The sequence below is a fragment of the Phycodurus eques genome, chromosome 10 (genome assembly GCF_024500275.1).
Source record: "Phycodurus eques isolate BA_2022a chromosome 10, UOR_Pequ_1.1, whole genome shotgun sequence".
In the NCBI taxonomy this organism is placed as follows: Eukaryota; Metazoa; Chordata; class Actinopteri; order Syngnathiformes; family Syngnathidae; genus Phycodurus; species Phycodurus eques.
In genome coordinates this window covers 6,287,124-6,302,193 of record NC_084534.1, presented here as the reverse complement: position 1 = coordinate 6,302,193, position 15,070 = coordinate 6,287,124, and the positions used below count along the sequence as shown (strand labels likewise).

The 15,070-nt window shown below is 40.5% G+C and overlaps 1 protein-coding gene across 18 annotated transcripts in view; it reads right to left on the bottom strand.

The window, feature by feature from the left end:
* The window catches only part of itpr1b (inositol 1,4,5-trisphosphate receptor, type 1b), a 118,822-nt gene that overhangs the window by 45,980 nt on the left and 57,772 nt on the right, over nucleotides 1-15,070 (bottom strand). For 11 of the 18 annotated variants that reach the window (XM_061688973.1, XM_061688975.1, XM_061688980.1 and 8 more), the window contains 5 exons: nucleotides 13,292-13,327; nucleotides 8,490-8,525; nucleotides 7,720-7,767; nucleotides 7,022-7,151; nucleotides 580-764 (listed from right to left, as the gene is read on the bottom strand). In XM_061688973.1, the coding sequence (XP_061544957.1) occupies nucleotides 580-764; nucleotides 7,022-7,151; nucleotides 7,720-7,767; nucleotides 8,490-8,525; nucleotides 13,292-13,327 (435 nt within the window). The remainder of the gene's footprint in view (nucleotides 1-579; nucleotides 765-7,021; nucleotides 7,152-7,719; nucleotides 7,768-8,489; nucleotides 8,526-13,291; nucleotides 13,328-15,070) is intronic. The other 7 variants (XM_061688986.1, XM_061688987.1, XM_061688988.1 and 4 more) reach the window with 4 other exon arrangements.

The following is a 15,070-nucleotide window of genomic DNA, read 5'->3' as shown; positions in this document are numbered from 1 at the left end:
TCTATTACCAGCAAAGATAAATAATGGTGCACAACAGCTGTATAATTTTGCAATGACATTTGCGACAAATTGCTGTTGGAACCTCTTGGGGTGGGCACCCACTCCACTCAGAGCTGACCTTTCTGACCTCCACAACATTTTTCAGATGTTTTTGTCCACAGGTGAAGACAAAAAAACATTATACAGGGGGTCCACAGTTTACGACGATAGCGACAAACGATATTTCGAAGTTGGTAATGGCATGCAATGAACTAGTTTGCGCAGTGGCTTAAGAATATGTCACATGGCAACAGACAGCTCAGTTACCGCCGTACTTGCTGTTTTCCATTTGATTGTTTTATCTTGATGGCCTAGAAGTTCTTTTCTTACTAAGATTTATTGTAATTATTAATGCGTTAGCGTAGGATAGTGATTGGCATGTTCCAAATTACGTACTAATTCAGCATACTGTAGGTCACCCGCCTTTTGAACGGAACTCCATCATAAACCTGTATGTATACGCTCTAATTTTGACTGCTTTACTAATACTTCTCATCCACAATCATGCACACTCTCTTGAACCCCGTAACCTCTGCTTACCTGGATGACCGTGTTTCCACCCTCCAGTAGGGCAATAGCTAGCAGTATGCTTTCTTGGAAGATGCGATCGCTGGTAGCATTCATGATGAGGTCAATAACCAGATCAGAAGCTCCCTCTTTATCCAGGTGACACTGGACCTCTGCTAAACTCAGTTCGCCGCGCCCTCCAATCCCAGGGCTGACAACTACAGTCACAAATACAGATGATAATCAGTCATTGAATTTTTTTTGACAAAGTACACACATTGTAAAATGGGCTAAAATGCTGTTAAAATCATGATTTATGTATTAGGTTAGAATTTCCCCCCTAATTACGTCTAATGGATTCTGCTGACTGCCACAACCAAGAGGATATGAAATTAATGCTGTGATGTATAGTATGTCAAGTAATTGCAATTGTATTTATTAATTTACTTCTTTTTTTTATGGCATTTACTGCTTGGCCTGTATTGTCCTGCATTAGTGTAAATGTCCATTATAATGACATGTTAAACAACACTTCATCAAACATTATTGGAAAGGTCATCAATAATAATCAATAATGTTTCCATTGTGAGTGCAAGAAAAAGAAAACACAAGCAATGGCATAATCTTTTTTCAATACTTTCAAAAAAGAGCTTTTGGGTGACAACTGTAAGGCTTTATTTTTATAATTTTAGCCATGATGCAGATTAACAATAAACGACTTGAACCCAAAGGTATGGTGGCAAGCACCAGTAAAATAATCATCTCTGGCTGGACGGCAAATGAATCAACACATCTCAGTCGAGACAAAGCATGGCGTTGGGGTTTCCTGGCAACAACACAGACCATGATATGCCACGTTATCAGCTACATGCAAGAATGAATGTCCATGACCTTAAAGGAGCTTAAAAACAATATTTGTTTCTTTGCCTTGCAGCAATGAACTTAAATTATAAATCCAATCTCTGATGAGAGCCAGATCCACAAACTGGAATAAATATAAATAGAAAGCATTTTATTAGAATGGAGAATGTCAGTCCTGACCAACCTATGGAGTACAGCTAAATGGTGCAGTTTATATATAGTTGAAATCATGAAATCAGAACTTTTTCCTGTTTTAGGTCAGGATTCGGATTACCAAAATTATTTCTTTTTGCCAAATACCAGAAAATTGAGAGAAGGATTTTTTTAAGGCAATTTTTCATTACTTTCTTCAAAGTCAGAAATTTACATACCGGAAGATTACTATTGCTTTAAAAAACCCAGACGATGATGTACCGGCAATTTGAGTTAATCAGAGACAAGCATGTGGATGTATTTGAACTAGGCGCACCTGAAACCCAATGCTTGTTTATGTAACATCATGGGAAAGTCAAACTAAATCAACCAAGATATCAGGAAGAGAATTGTGGACTTGCACAAGTTTGGTTCATCCTTGGGTGCAATTTCCAGATGGCGGCATGTGCCACGTTCATCTGTTCAAACAATTGTACTCAAGTATAAACACCATAGGAATGTCAAGCCATCATACCGCTCTGGAAGGAGACGGGTTCTGTGTCCCACAGATGTGCATATCAACACAAGAACAAAAGCAAAGACCTTGTGAAGATGCTGGCTGAATCTGGTAAGAGTGTGTCATTATCCAAAGTGAAACAAGTACTATACCGACATGGACGGAAAGGCCACTCTGCCAGGAAGAACCCATTACTCCAAAAGAAAGATGAAAAAGACAGATTACAATAAAAATGGGTACAAATATGAATTCACCAATGCTTTGCAATTTTTCTCCACAATTCAATGTCCATTCTGCAAATCTGCTGAATTGATTCAACTCCTCGCCACTGTGAGGCGCTGTGGGTGTGGTTCACATATGGACAGAAGTCAAATACAATGGCTACTTAAGCAAACAGCTGCAGCCGCATGAAGCGACCGACTTCTACTTTAAAATCTGACATTTGGGGTCATTTTGCATTCACCTATAAATCCATCCATTTTCCATACTGCTTATCCTCACTTGGGTCACGGCTGGAGCCTATCCCAGCTAATTCTGGGCGAGAGGGAAGGTACACCCTGAACCAGTCGCCGGCCAATCGCAGGGCACACAACCATTCACACTTGTATGCATTAATAGAAGACTCTAAATTGCTCGTCGGTGTGAATGTATCTTTTTGGGATGTGGAAGGAAATCGGGGTACTGGAGAAATCCCATGCAGGCACGGGGAGAACATGCAAACTCCACACAGGTGGATTTGAACCGGGGTCCTCAGACCTGTGAGGCAGATGTGTTAACCTGTCGGTCTTTGGGCCTCCTTCACCTGTAAATCCGAATAACTGACAAAAGGCACTCCAACCGCGATATGCAATTCCAACACAAAACACGGCAGAAGTCGCCATCCCCAAACTGTACAGTATTGTAAGACAGCTGTTTTGGAGTCATTGAAGTCGGCAGAAAGAGCGACTGACCCCTATGTATGTAACTATCACTTCTCATTTCATTTCTAACAAGTAGGAATTTGTGTCAAATGTACTGCAGACTAGAGCCCCCCCTTACACAGAAGCCACACAGGGAGGGACCAATATAGCAAATTTGTTGAAAGACGCAATAAATGAATGGGGTTTGACGAAGAACGTTACAGTACTGGCTTGTCTCACAATGCCGCAAACATGCTACTTCATTAGGTATTACTTAAATACCCTTCAAATAATAATAACCCGAATAAGTAAAGAAATATTGTTTAAGTTTAAGTATGCATGCATGTTACTTTTTCGCTACAGAGCTGTCATCATGTATACATGCAGGTTACTTTTTCAATATGGAGCTGTTTTAACTTTCGTACTCCATATGGACAAACAAGTTATTATTGTGTATTTTTTATTACGATAGCTGGGATAGGCTCCAGCACGCCCACGACCCAAGTGAGGATAAGCGGTACAGAAAATGGATGGATGGATTTCTTAGAGGAAATAAAATTGAAATTTACATTGCACTTTACATTTTCAGTGTTTATACATACCGGCAATATTTTGTTTTACTTGTATAAGCCATATATACAAATAGGTTATGTGCAAGTTTTTATTTTCAGATGTTTTATTGCTTAAAAAAATGTGATGTGACATGACATTTTGACATGGCATCAAGAATAAATACTTTTTTCAAAATGTACTCTGTGTATTTTTACTCCTCAACGAATCGATATCAGAACATTTTTAAGTTAATATTGAATCGAATTGCAACCCTACAGAATCAATATTCCCTCCTTCAGCCGCTACCTTATCGCGATGGAGGGGTCTGTGTGTCCCAATGATCCGAGGAGCTAAGTTGTCTGGGAATTCACACCCGTGGTAGGGTCACCCATGCCAAACAGGTCCTAGATAAGGGCCCAGACAAAGCACGGCTCCAAAAAAACCCTATGATGAACAAAATAAATGGACATAGTTTTCCCTTGCCCTGACGCGGGTCACCGGGGTCCCCCTCTAGAGCCAGGCCTGGCGGTATGGCTCGAAGGAGAGCGCCTGGTGGCCGGGCCAGGACCCATGGGGCCTGTCCGGGCACAGCCCGTAAGGGTAACGTGGGTCTCCCTTCCCGTGGGCTCACCACCTGTGGGAGGGCCCATAGGAGTCGGGTGCAGTGTGGAGCTGGGCGGTGGCCGAAGGTGGGGACCTTGGTGATCCGATCCACGGCTACAGAAGCTGGCTTTAGGGACGTGGAATGTCACCTCTCTGGCAGGGAAGGAGCCCGAGCTGGTGTGAAGTTCCGACTGGATCTAGTCGGACTCGCCTCCACGCATGGCTTGGGCTCTGGTACTAGTTATCTTGTTTGAGAGTTCATCTGAACAATGAACAATTTGTACTTCGAGATATTCCAGGTCGGCTGCTGTTCTGAAATATGACAGAACTTGAAGATAATCGGTTCCCACTAGCTTCACGCTTGATTCTTCACAAATCCTTAGCAGTTGATTTGCGTTTTTTTCTCTCAACATGTTTCTAGCATGGCGGCACGGTGGCCGACTGGTTAGAGCGTCAGCCTCACAGTTCTGAGGACCCGGGTTCATTCCCCGGCCCCGCCTGTGAGGAGTTTGCATGTTCTCCCCATGCCTGCGTGGGTTTTCTCCGGGCACTCCGGTTTCCTCCCACATCCCAAAAACATGCATTTATTGGAGACTCTCAATTGCCCGTAGGCATGACTGTGAGTGCGAATGGTTGTTTGTTTCTATGTGCCCGGCGATTGGCTGGCAACCAGTTCAGGGTGTACGCCGCCTCCTGCCCGATGACAGCTGGGATAGGCTCCAGCACGCCTGCGACCCTAGTGAGGAGAAGCGGCTCAGAAAATGGATGGATGGATGTTTCTAGCGATCCTGTTGACGATTCGCAAGAAAATGTTTGATGGTGCTGTGACCACGCCCCAATATCTCAGATATTTCAAGAGTGCTGCATCCCTATGATAGATTTTTCAGAGTCAGTTAAATCTCTTTTGTGGCCCATTTTGCATAAGGAAAAAAAGCCGCCTAATAACCTTTAGTTAGGGTGTTGAGCTCCTTAGGCCACACTGACACTCATTACACAAATACACAGCACTTGCTATGCTTAAATCCATTAAGCATTCAGGTTTATCCAACTGTAAGCTAGGAAATATGCCTAAATGTGATATGGTCAAAATACTTACATGCCTAATAATTCTGCACACAGTGTAAATTTGAACGTTTGGCCATAAGGAGCATCATTACGTTAGGAGGGAAAAGAGGGAAGCTCTCAAGTCTGAGATAACCATCCCAACTTGGAAATATGAGGGTGGCAGCATCATGTTGTGGGGTTGTTTTGCTTCAGAAGAGACTAGTACACTTTACAAAATAGATGGATGGCATCATGAGGAAAGAACATTATGTAGAAATACTCAAGCAACATCTCAAGACATCAGCCACGAAGTTAAATCTTGGGCACAAATGGCTCTTCCAAATGGACAATGACCCGGAGCACACTGTCAAGTGGCTTAATGAAAACAAGGTCAATGTTTTGGAGTGGCCATTGCGAAGCACTGATCTCAATCCTTTTGAAAATGTATGGGCAGACCTGAAAAGGCACATGCAAGCAAGGTGGCTTACAAACTTGGCCTCGTTACACTAGTTCTATCAGGAGGAATGGGCCAAAATTCCTGCCAACTGTTGTGAGAAGCTTGTGGAATGATATCCTAAATATTTGACTCAAGCCATACAGTTTAAAGGCAATGGTAGCAAATACTAATGAAATTGTATGTAAACCTCTGACTTTAACAAAAGTCATTAAACATCGTCTAAAAAAAAATCCTTTCATTATCCAGACATTTAGCAAATCGAAATAATTTTGGTAATCCTTATTGACCTAAAACAGGAAAGGTTTAGCCTGATTTCATGTCAGACAGTGAGAAAAAGAAGGATGTGTCTTTTTATATAGTGTACATACACCTCTGGTTGAACCACTACCCGACGCCAGTTGTACTGTAAATGCTTCCATTCTGTTTAATGTTTGGCTTTTTGTAATATGAAAAAAAGTATAATTTGTCCATTCAGGGTTTTTACCCAGTGTATAACATAACTATAAGAAATAAAGAAAATGTTCAAATTTACAATAACAATTATGCAATTTCTAAATAGCAAATACCATTCAAATGTACCGTTTGCCAGTTTGATTAAACTCCATTCTAGGATTTTCACAAATTTAAGTGTACTTGGTAGACAACAAGGTTATTAGTCCAAAAACCATACATTTTCAGGTGTATAACATGATAACACAAATACTGTATTGTTGCTGAAACATATTTTCTCTGTGTTGATTCAGAAATAATACGGCATTATAGAGACATCTAGTCATGGCTCTGTTAACTATACTGTTGTGGCTCTAAATCCAAGATGGAATTAGCAAAAAAAAAAGGCAAAAAAGATTTAATGTTGCATTGCAGATTGAGGTTTTGAAGTTACATATATAACAATATCAAGTAAATGTCTGTGTCTTATCTTTATTTTCGTAATACACACACACACACACACACACACACACACACACAACTGTGGCCCAGAGGCAGGGGTGTAATACTGATTTTTGTCAAGGGCCACATTGTCATTTCAATTTCCCTCAGAGGGCCGTTATGACAGTGAAACCATACCTCATCATATTCTTTTATATACACAACAAATTGAGGGATAACTGGTTTTAAAATCAGAAGGATAATAGTTTGTTCAACTATTGATCCAGTTACTGTAAAAAGAGGATTGGTAGCAGAAAAATGGCATATCTCAACATTGTTGTTCATTACATATGACCATTTTGAATTGATTTCCTTTTGCAGCCCACATAAAATGATGTGGCGGGCCACCTCTGGCCCCCGGGCCTCGAGTTTGACACCTATACCCTGAGGGACTAATAACAAGTCAAATTCTAGAATTCTACTTTTTTTTTTTTTTTTTTTTCTAATTTAAACTGGAGTACATCGTATCAGAACACCCACCTGTAAGAGGTTTCCCCTGTGCGCCAGTAGAAAGTGGAGCGTTGCTAAACGGCGTGTGACTATCTCGCCTCTGTCCAGATTTTACATTCCCATAGTACCGGTTGACCAAGATCTGCCGCAAAGCTTCTCCCTATCAGGAAAAGATACATGTTATCTTTCTATAATTCTCTTTGTTTGAATAATTTACATTACATGTCAGCTTTCAAGCTATCATTGACAGAAAATAGCACATTTAGATAGCACTGTTGGCATTTTTTAATTTTTTTTTTAAATCATAAAACACTTCCATTAAAATCAATTTAAAAATACATATCGCATGAGCCAACAGATGGCCCCATTTGGACAAACTTTGTCAAATTAAAACCATATTCTTATTGACTTATGCCTTCTGACCTCTGTCAGTGATGTTCAGAGGTCACCGCACGGATGTATTTAGAAAGGAATAGGCACGGTGTCTTGGTGAATATCAGTGCAGCATCTAATCTACATAGTCCCTCTGAGAGGAGATGTAAATACAAAAGGTTAATGCCCATTACAAAAGTAGCCAATCTTAAATATAGTTATTTCACAAACGTGGAGCAGGAAGGTGAGTGAGCGGCATGCTGTGGAAGCTGTGTGACTCAGGGGCCACCAAGTGAGTAATTTGTCAGCAGTGAATTAGATGGAAGCCTGAAGCGCACCAAACTCAGTATACCTACCCTCCTCTGATCCTCCTGTTGCTTCTGAGGCTGGTTGGGGTCAAGGTCCTTTTAAGGGTGAGTTGAGTTAGCAGAAAGCAGTCAAAAGAGTGAAAGGGTTGGAATTTGTTAATACAGTGCATATGAGTTTTACATGCACGCTGTGCATTAAGTGCGAATTATATCGTGAAGGGCTAAATTGGTGTCATGCAGGGTGACTGATATACTGCGTACACATATTCATTTTAAAACACCAACAACGTGTTAAATAAATCACCGGATTGCTCATTTCCAAATAAAACAAAACACTAAATTCTCCCACTAAATTAAGCAAACACATTTAACCACCCTTGACCAACAAAAAAAAAAAACTGCCATTGTCAACAACTGAACATTCTGGCATGTTGTGACTCCTTCATGGTTGAAACCTCTTTTGCCGAAGTTCTCGTTTATTTCGTCAAGTGTACGTGTAGCTGCCAGTGAGGGAGACACAAATCACTGCAATAACGGGAACACAAGCTAGTGCCACATACAGTGAATACCTGACACAAAAAACAACGTCTAAAGTATTTCGTCATAACACAAAGCTCACTGCTACAAACTCAGCACATTGGATTTAAAGAACAGCATAATGCAAATTTATGGGGAACTCAAATAATGTCTGATATAAAGCAGGAGAAATGTTATTCTAGATAAAAGGAGAGCAATGGGATGAAATTGGTATAATACTATGTCAGATCAAAAATAGCAACCCATATTAGGCACCAGGCCAGTATAGGTCATAAACACACCTCAGCAGGGACTTCAGGTTCAGGTGGAGGTGCCAGCTGATGGGAATAAAAGGATGATGTTAGTCAAAGTTTGAAGATGGTCAGTTAGTGATGGTGCTACATGGCAAGTCACTTATCCCTTATGGCAACAATTTAACAATGCAGCAAAACATTGCTTTTCGTCAGTAAGCTTCAGACATTCATACAAGGCATTCACACAACACACATTATGCATGCATATAGCAGTAAGACAGGCATAAAAATGGAAAAATAATATTTGGGAATGGGACTGAATTGTATGCTGTATTGTGTTATGTGTCATCTAGGGCAGGGGTCCCCCAGGCCATGGACCCATTTGGTAACCGGTCATAAAGAGAGACTAGGCCACATATCCCACTCATCCGCCATTTTGCATACTGCTTGTCCTCTCTAGGGTTGCGGGCGTGCTGGTGCCTGTCCCAGCTGACTCTGGGCGAGAGGCAGGGTACACCCTGAACTGGTCACCAGCCAATCGCAGGGCACACATAACAAACAACCATTCGCACTCACATTCATTTCTTTCTTTCTATGTCGGTCTGTCAAAATTTGTCTTGACATGAAACTGGTCTGTGCTGCAAAAAAGGTTGGGGACCGCTGATCTAGAGTGCTGGAGTATGAATGACAATGTGTATTATTCAGTTGAAGCAGCAGCACAACAGTATGAGGTAATCGTGGGGGGGGGGGGGGGGAACAAAACAAAAACAGACTAATAAATAGCTGTAAAGCTGCAATGTGACATATTTAGTATTTCATGGTTTTCTGTTTATATTAACAATAGCACAGTTACAATAATTAATCATACTGTAAACAGTGATGGTGATGACTGTCTTCACTGTGGTCCCTGGTTTACTGTATCTAATGCCGTGGAAATTTTTTTATAGCCTTTTCCTTACTGCTACCTTTGAACAATGAAATCCCTTCGATGCTTGTGTACGATGTGACAACAAAAATCTCAGAAAAAGAAAAGATGAACGTCACCTGGGGTTAATCAGTCATATAGGTCAAATTAATGGTGTAAAATGTTTTAGGTCTTGTTTTTTTTTTTTTTTAAATCACAAAAACCTGGCAACATTTGAGCAGGGGTATGTAGACTTTTTTTTGTTGTTGTTGTTGAATATGTATCCACTGTATATACATCGTAGAAGAGACAGATGTCCCTCTGTAGATTCTTACGCTTATTGGCTTTGATTGTGAACATGTCAGCTACACGTTTACTGCCAATTGCCACATTAGTAAAGAGTTTATATTCCAGGAAAGACAAAAAAAAGGGGGGTGGAGGGGTTGGGTGGGTGTTGGCTCTTATGCAACAGCTTCCTGATGCTGGCCCGAGCCCAAGAATCGTGCAGTATTACCTTAAGGAAACTGGGGCAGTGCTGCTTGCTGCTTAAGAATCTGCACCACCCCCTACCGAGTGTGGAGAAGAAAAAAAAAAAAAAAAAAAAGAGTCTCCTGACTTCAGCCTCTCTGGAAGTCAGGCAGGACAAATGAGGACAAGTGGAATCTGTCTGAGGTTGTTTGGCTTACAAACACAGATGGAAGTGAGATGAAAGTAAGCGCATAGATGGAGAAAATACGCGTGACAGAGTAAAAAGTAAATTTTCATAACACAATAAGCTAGAATGTGGACAGACAAGAATGAAAGGTCATGTTTAAAGATATACAAAATATGTGTGACTCAAAACCGCATTTTGTATTACTTTAAACACATCCTGTATCCAAGATATGTAACGCAAGTTACATTTTGGGGGGAGAAAAACAGACATCATCTCAGTCTGAACCAGTGAACAGCAAGTAGCCTCATAGAATGAAACGCATGTGCATGTGAGGGAAGCATGAGCACATGGAGTGAATGATATAATCGGGCTTGATTACGAGTGCCAGCATGTTCACGTGTTGTTTTCCCTTTCCTGGCGTTTGATCAACTTTCTATTTCAGGAGGAATTAGATCATAATGGAACCAGGAAGGGGGCATTGTGGTGTGTCACAGAGACACACAAAGGGTAGTGTGTCTCTTCTGTTGTTGATAGAAAGTTGGAGTTTTGCCTGTCTTCTATGCGAACAATTTAAAAACAGCATTGCATTGTGTCAACTACAATGGTTAAAATAATAAGCAATTACACACATGATTCATTATCACTCTAGCCAGTCAAATAAAGTACAGTACTTGTCATATTGAATTGCCATAAGGGAGGCTGGGATTTCAACCCTGAATTTACAGTGTCAACCAGCGTAAGGGGAAATAGTCATTCTGGAAGACCCTACCTATTTCCCTAAATGGTATAATTGTTGACTTTCCTTACATCCACAATGTTCTTTATGAAATTGGCTTGGCACGCACGACCACATGCATGCTTGTTGATTTTTGAATTAATTCAAATGTCATTGTTTAAAATATCCAAAAGTTGACAAAACTGTTTATCAACAGATCCTCTAGTTAAGTGGCAGATACCGAAACAGAAAAGACTAACAAAAAAAAAAACTGAAACTGAAAAGACTAAAACTAAAAAACAAACACTACATAGCTACCATACGTTGCCTGCTGTATGCTTGTCCCATTCTGACATTCGTCAGCGATGACAAATGAGATAGGATGCAGTCACACCCAGCATCCCTGTGACAGCTACTCACAACAACAACAAAAGGGGAACCTGCTTTTATTCACTTCCTTATGGACGTTAGTCATAATCATACAATATTTTGCAATGTGGATAAACGACATGCCCACCACCCTATGCTGTCTGGATGCTGTGATTTGAGTCTGTGACATGGAGAATCCCCTGCTAAATATACTCACGAGTCATGAAACCAAAACAAAGTCATGACAAAAAGTGACCAGAAAGCTATAATTCTTTATACATATAGTGCGGTGAAAAAGTATTGCCCCCCCTTCTCATTTTGTATATTTTTGCATAGTTTCCCCGCTTTGTTTACGATCATCCCAAAAATTTAAATATCAGACAAATATAACCCAAGCGAACTTAAAATTTTGTTTTTAAATGGTGATTTCATTAAGGGGAAAAAAATGATTCATTTAGTTACCTGGCCCTGTGTGAAAAGGTAATGGTCCCCTAAACCTAGAAACTGGTTAGGCCATCCTCAGCAGCAACAAGTCAAGTCAACAAATCAAACGTTTTCTATAACTGCCAATGAGTCTTTCACATCTCTGTGGAGATATTTTGGCCCACTCTTCCTTGCAGAATTGTTTGAATTCAGCAAAAATGGAGGGTTTTCGAGCATGAACAACCTTTTTAAGGTCATGCCACCGCATTTCAATCGGATTAAAGTGACTAGGCCACTCCAAAACCTTCATTTCGTTATTTTAAGCCATTCAGATGTTGACTTGCTGATGTGTTTTGGATCGTTATCCTGCTCCAGAACCCAAGGTCACAAAGTGATGGCTGAACATTCTCTTTCAGGATTTTCTGTTAAAGAGCAGAATTCATTGTTCCATCAATCACAGCAAGCTGTCCAGGTCCTGATGGAGCTAAGCAGCCCAAGACCATCACATTCCCACCATCAAGTTTGACTGTTGGTATGATCTACATTTACGTCAGATGTAACAAGACACACACCTTCTAAAAAGCTCAACTTTTATCTCGTCAGTCCATATCATATTCTCCCAAAAGTATTTGGAATCATTCAGATGTTTTTTTTTTTTTGCAAAAGTAAGACGAACCTTTATGTTCTTTTTGGTCAGCAGTGTTTTTTGCCTTGGAACACAACCATGGATGCTATTATTGCCCAGTCTGTTCCTTATTGTTGTGTCATGAACTCTTTAAAAAGGCAAGGGAAGCCTGCAGTTCTTTAAAAGTTGTTCTGAGCTCCTTTGTGACCTCCTGGATGAGACATTACTGTTCTCTTTGTAGGCCAGACACTTCCGGGAAGGTTCACCACTGTTCCTTGTTAAGGATAATGGCTCTCCCTATGCGTCGCTGGAATCCTAAGGCTTTAAAAATGGCTTCAGTAACCCTTTCCAGACTGATATATGTCTTATCAAGCAGAACACAACCTCCACTGTGCAGTAGTCTTTCCTCACCCTATTACAATTAAATTTTTTTTTGTGCAAATTACACAGCTGGTCAAGAGCAAGTACATACTAATAGTAACTAGACATATTCCCACACTAAAAAAAGCACAAACCCAGTGCACCTAACCATATGGCGGAACAACAGACTCAAGCATATTCCGTATCACCTGCTATGCACACTTGCAGTATATGCTAGATTTTAAAATGACAATTAAAAGGAGCTAGTACTGACCAAATGCACCGGGCACACACAATATGTGGGACAACATCACAGAGATTCTGAATTCCTTGTTTTGATACCTTTTAATGGATCCTACAAAACTGTGTGACTGATCACAGGTATGTTGGTACTACTCCTACACATGAATTAATTAATACCAAAAACTTAATAGCACAAAAAACAGGCATTACATTATTTGTTTAAAAGAAATTATGGAAATCACACATTGTACCAAAGACAATGTGAGTCTGAGGCAGCAGTGTTATGATTCGTCATTTTACTTTGGCACACGTCAATGCAATTTTATGTAAAACCTTCAAATCAATTATTCAAATGTACAGCTATAGATAAAATCTCTATCAATTTGAATACATGTGATGCACCGTGTACTGTAAATGCCCGGAGGATTTCAAGTGGTTCAGCCGGGATGGGATGAACTAATCTGTAGGCAAAGCTCACAAATAAGAAGCTAGGAAGCATGTTTACATTGTAAGTGGGAGTGGGAGTGATGCGTGCATTAGTTAAAATAAAAATAACCTCAGCCACATCCATTTCATCATCAAAGGCAATCAGCTGGAAGAAAAAAAGTGTAGGGGGCAAAATTAGTACAGCTCAATTAGTGTGTTAAGCTCAGTCACACACACAAATACGCGAACACAACATGCAAAGTTAGTAAATGCTGTTAAGACACCATGGACCTGATTTGCGTGTGCAAAAGGGGCACAAAATTGATTGCTAATTCAAATATATGGGGAAGCTGATCTACTAACCGGGCATAACCAGGATTGCATTTGGTAAACGTTCTGGACGAGTATATGCAAATAGATGAATTAAGCACGTGAAATGTGATTCATCAAACATGAACCAGATTGCGATGGCTGATTTTGTGTCTTTAAACACCTCATCTGAAAGGCAGGTGCGAACTGATACGCATTGCGCGATGCCAGCGTAGCGCAGGCAAATTAAGAGTTGGCAGGGAGAATGTTTCCACTTGTGAGCTTCTAAATGATCCAAGGGCCAACTTGGAGCCAGTGACAAGAAGGAGTCCGATCGCCGATGACAAAACTCCTTACAACTCTGCATTTCCGTGCATCTGGGTCCTTTCTAGCGCAGAGTGATAACTAGTGTTGGCCTCTCTCAGAATACCCAGGGTATTCTGTCTCAAGTTTTAAACCCGATATCTGAAAGGCCCATATTATGCAGGATGGGCATATATTGTACATCCAATTGCCACACCCTCGGGACAAGTCAAACAACACATGACTTTTATGTGGTCAGTAGCTTCCCAAACATTATTGGAGGGATCGATTTATTTCTGTTAACTCAGTAATACAGTATGTTTATTTGCCTCTTTCACTAATACTTCTCATTCTATCACCAGAATAAGAGCCTGCTTTGAGTGACCTCTGTGACCAGCAAATGAGAGGCAGACATCTCCAGCGGTTAATCTTGGGAATAGTGCCAAACTCTTGTTTTTTGCCTTTGATCCTGGACACCCAGCCTATTCAAGCTTCTCGATACACATTTTGCAACATTTAGTGGTGGTTCCCCTTCCAAAGCAAGAGATTCAATCACAGCTCTCTGCTTCTGATGGCCATCCAACAATGGGGTCATTTACAAAATGTCTGTCAGGAAGAGCACAGACTTAGAAAACTTTGGTGGGGAATAAACCTCTTTAAAGAAGTATTTAGACTACAAACGATGAACACTTCTCAAAACAAATTCAATCACACATAGGTTAAACTAATTTGGGCTCATTACGTTTTGACTGCCCCTTGTAGTTTTCACAGAAATTCACTCTTGTCAACTTGTGGAAGTTAATAAAGGAGCAAGGACGCTCATCGTTGCTGGTTCATGTAAAGGACTTTGGCTGACTGTCTCATCATTGTTAATTTTTGGAAGCACAACACATTGAGACTGCTATTTAGAATCTTAGTAAAAGATTGCAATCTTAGTAGATCACGCACAACATGCCCACCAACAGGAAACAGCCTTTTAAGAGTGAACATGCAATTTAGCGCCCGCTATTTGGTATCGTTGTAAATCAGGCCCCATGTGGTAAGGACAGAGCAGGAAAACTGTAAAAGCCTTAGCCATATGAAAAAGTCACTATTGTGAAATACATATTGGAGACATACTGACTGACTGAGACTGCCATTCAGGGGTGGGGTTCAAATGCATATTTTAGAAAGTTGGTTATGGTGCTATCGAGTAAAATTTATTAACATGTATTTTCATATATACATTACAATATAGAACTTTATGACTTGCACCACTGTTTATTACCTCGTTTTAATAATGTTAAATACAGTACTC